Below are 2,308 nucleotides of genomic sequence, written 5' to 3' on the forward strand. Positions count from 1 at the left end.
TTGCTCATATATATATATATATATATATATATATATATACAGCATGGATACACTAGGCTTCTAATATAAAAGTATGTGCGTGTCCGACACTCATGCACACTTCACACAGTCTTACTTGTGCGGTTTCTGTCATTCTTTGCTCAAATTCTGTCTTTGCAGTGGCATATTTCTCCACATATGACTTATAGGTCTCAGTGGCTTTCTTGACCTTCAACCCAGCCTACAAACAAACAAACAAACAAACAAACAAAACAGACAGAGAGACATTTAAACATTTAGACACCTTAGAAGACGTGTTTTGAATTATCCTTTGTATCTGCTAAATTTCTCTAATATCTACTACAGACACAATTCCTTTAGGAGCTTAAGTCGGTCGATGAATGGACATTCCTACAAGGATTGATCTGGCAAACTTTCAAGTATTCAGTAGTACTTGGCCTACCATTCATGTATGTACGAGTCTGTATGTGTACCTTGTCCAGGTCTCTCTGTGTGGCCCCCTCTTTGCGCATGCGTTCTTGCTCTAGTGTTTTGCTGATGTAGTTCTCTTTGCTCTTCTGTAAGGCCTGAGACACACTTTGGATGGTCTGCACAGCCTCCAGAGTGGACGCCACCTCCTCCTTTGTCTACAAGAAAGAGCTTCAGTATTATTCTCATCTTTAAAAAAAAATGTAATCTCCACAGCCCTAAATGTCTTGCTCTCAAATTTTGTATAATGGGCATTTGATGCATATGCTTAAATTTGAATGTTTTTCAACTGTGAAATTTGAATTGAATTTCTATCATTTAAATTGGACCCTATGAACTAACTTCAAGGACGAGGCTGCCACCCATCTAACTGGTAACTGTTGTTCAATTTTCTCTATAAACCACGGTTGTATTATTTGTACTGCCTTTAATTTATGCTGGCAGGTGAAATGTGCTTAACTGTAATTAAATTACCATCAATAAGCTAAATCAGGCTTAATTTTTATGTACGTAAAACAATTTATTTTCACACACACACACACACACACACTCAGAGTCTTACCCTAGTTGAGAGCAGTTGCTGGCAGTCTTGGCCAGTTTGGTCATTGATCTTGAATATGCCTCCTCTATGGTGGCTCTGTGACAAGAGGCGAGAAAACCATGTGTGAATAATCAATCAAATCCAAAATGACAGGCCATCTAACACTGATTATTATTTAGAATAAAAAAATCCTTTAAACAACACTTTGATCTCACAAACCTTTACACATACTTGTAAACAACAGTTACCATAATTAATTGTGCTTAAAAAAAATTGATTTAAAGAAAATCTAAGTGTTACTCAATGCAAGTTGCACAAATGACAGATACACCTACATATATGCAAACAAAGGCCTCTGATTTTGTCCTGTCTTGAATCAAAAGAAGACATGAACTAAATCAAACAAGAAGACATACTGCCAAATTGGCCAATATTAAAAACACATATTAACACACACATATTGAAAGTGTCATGCTTACAAACACTCTTAATTTGTCATGATCTTAACCTTTTGATTCAAAAGCATGCGTAAATGTTTGAAATTAGTTTTATATAAATTGTTTTATAACAAATATAAATTGTGCCTACACAGGAATTTTACTAAACTAAAAAGATTTGTTGGTTTAAAAAAGCAGAAGGAAAAGCAGTTTGTGCTCAGCAAACGTGAACTCATTCAGTACTGTTTAAACAGCATTTTAGGATGTTGCTTGGGGTATCTGAAAGAAACCCACAGTGTTTTGGTCATTTCATAGTTCGGATGATTTAACTATTATTCTATAATGTGAAAACCTGTAAAACAAAAAGTCTGTAAGTGCATCCATAACTTCGATTGGTAATGTATCCCTATAGACATTTGCCCAGAGTTATTTGAAAATATATTGCTATGGTGTTCTTTTGCTGTGTCAAAAGAGAAAGTAGTAGTAGTAGTTTCACTCTGACAGAGACAACCTCACACCGTGTCCAGAAGGGGGAGACAGACACGCTCAATTTGTGGCTAAACAGCTGCCAATATCTATCATCATCCTCTGAAAAAAAAAGTATGTGGAAAATAATGTGTTTTTTTAACCTTAAACCGCATAAACACATTTCATTACACCAAATACACAAAATAATGTTCTTTTTAGCAACATCATATGACCCCTTTAAAGTCTTAGTAATTTTGTTGTGGTTTCTCATTTTTATTATTTTTAATACCTCTATTTGGCTTTAATTTATTTTTATGTCAGCTTTAGTTTTAGTAATTTTAGTACTTTAACTTATAAATACAATAAACTTTTATTTTATTTCGCTTAGCAGAAG

At 34.4% G+C, this 2,308-nt stretch overlaps 1 protein-coding gene across 1 annotated transcript in view; it reads right to left on the reverse strand.

Moving 5' to 3' along the window:
• Window positions 1-2,308, reverse strand: part of LOC107757502 (F-BAR domain only protein 2-like) — a 35,010-nt gene that overhangs the window by 32,482 nt on the left and 220 nt on the right. Inside the window, exons 2-4 of the mRNA XM_016574989.1 lie at window positions 1,031-1,105; window positions 474-626; window positions 116-220 (exon numbers count right to left, since the gene is read on the reverse strand). Coding sequence (XP_016430475.1) covers window positions 116-220; window positions 474-626; window positions 1,031-1,105 — 333 coding nt within the window. The remainder of the gene's footprint in view (window positions 1-115; window positions 221-473; window positions 627-1,030; window positions 1,106-2,308) is intronic.

Source organism: Sinocyclocheilus rhinocerous, unplaced genomic scaffold (genome assembly GCF_001515625.1).
Source record: "Sinocyclocheilus rhinocerous isolate Xijiao unplaced genomic scaffold, SAMN03320098_v1.1 scaffold984, whole genome shotgun sequence".
NCBI lineage: Eukaryota > Metazoa > Chordata > Actinopteri > Cypriniformes > Cyprinidae > Sinocyclocheilus > Sinocyclocheilus rhinocerous.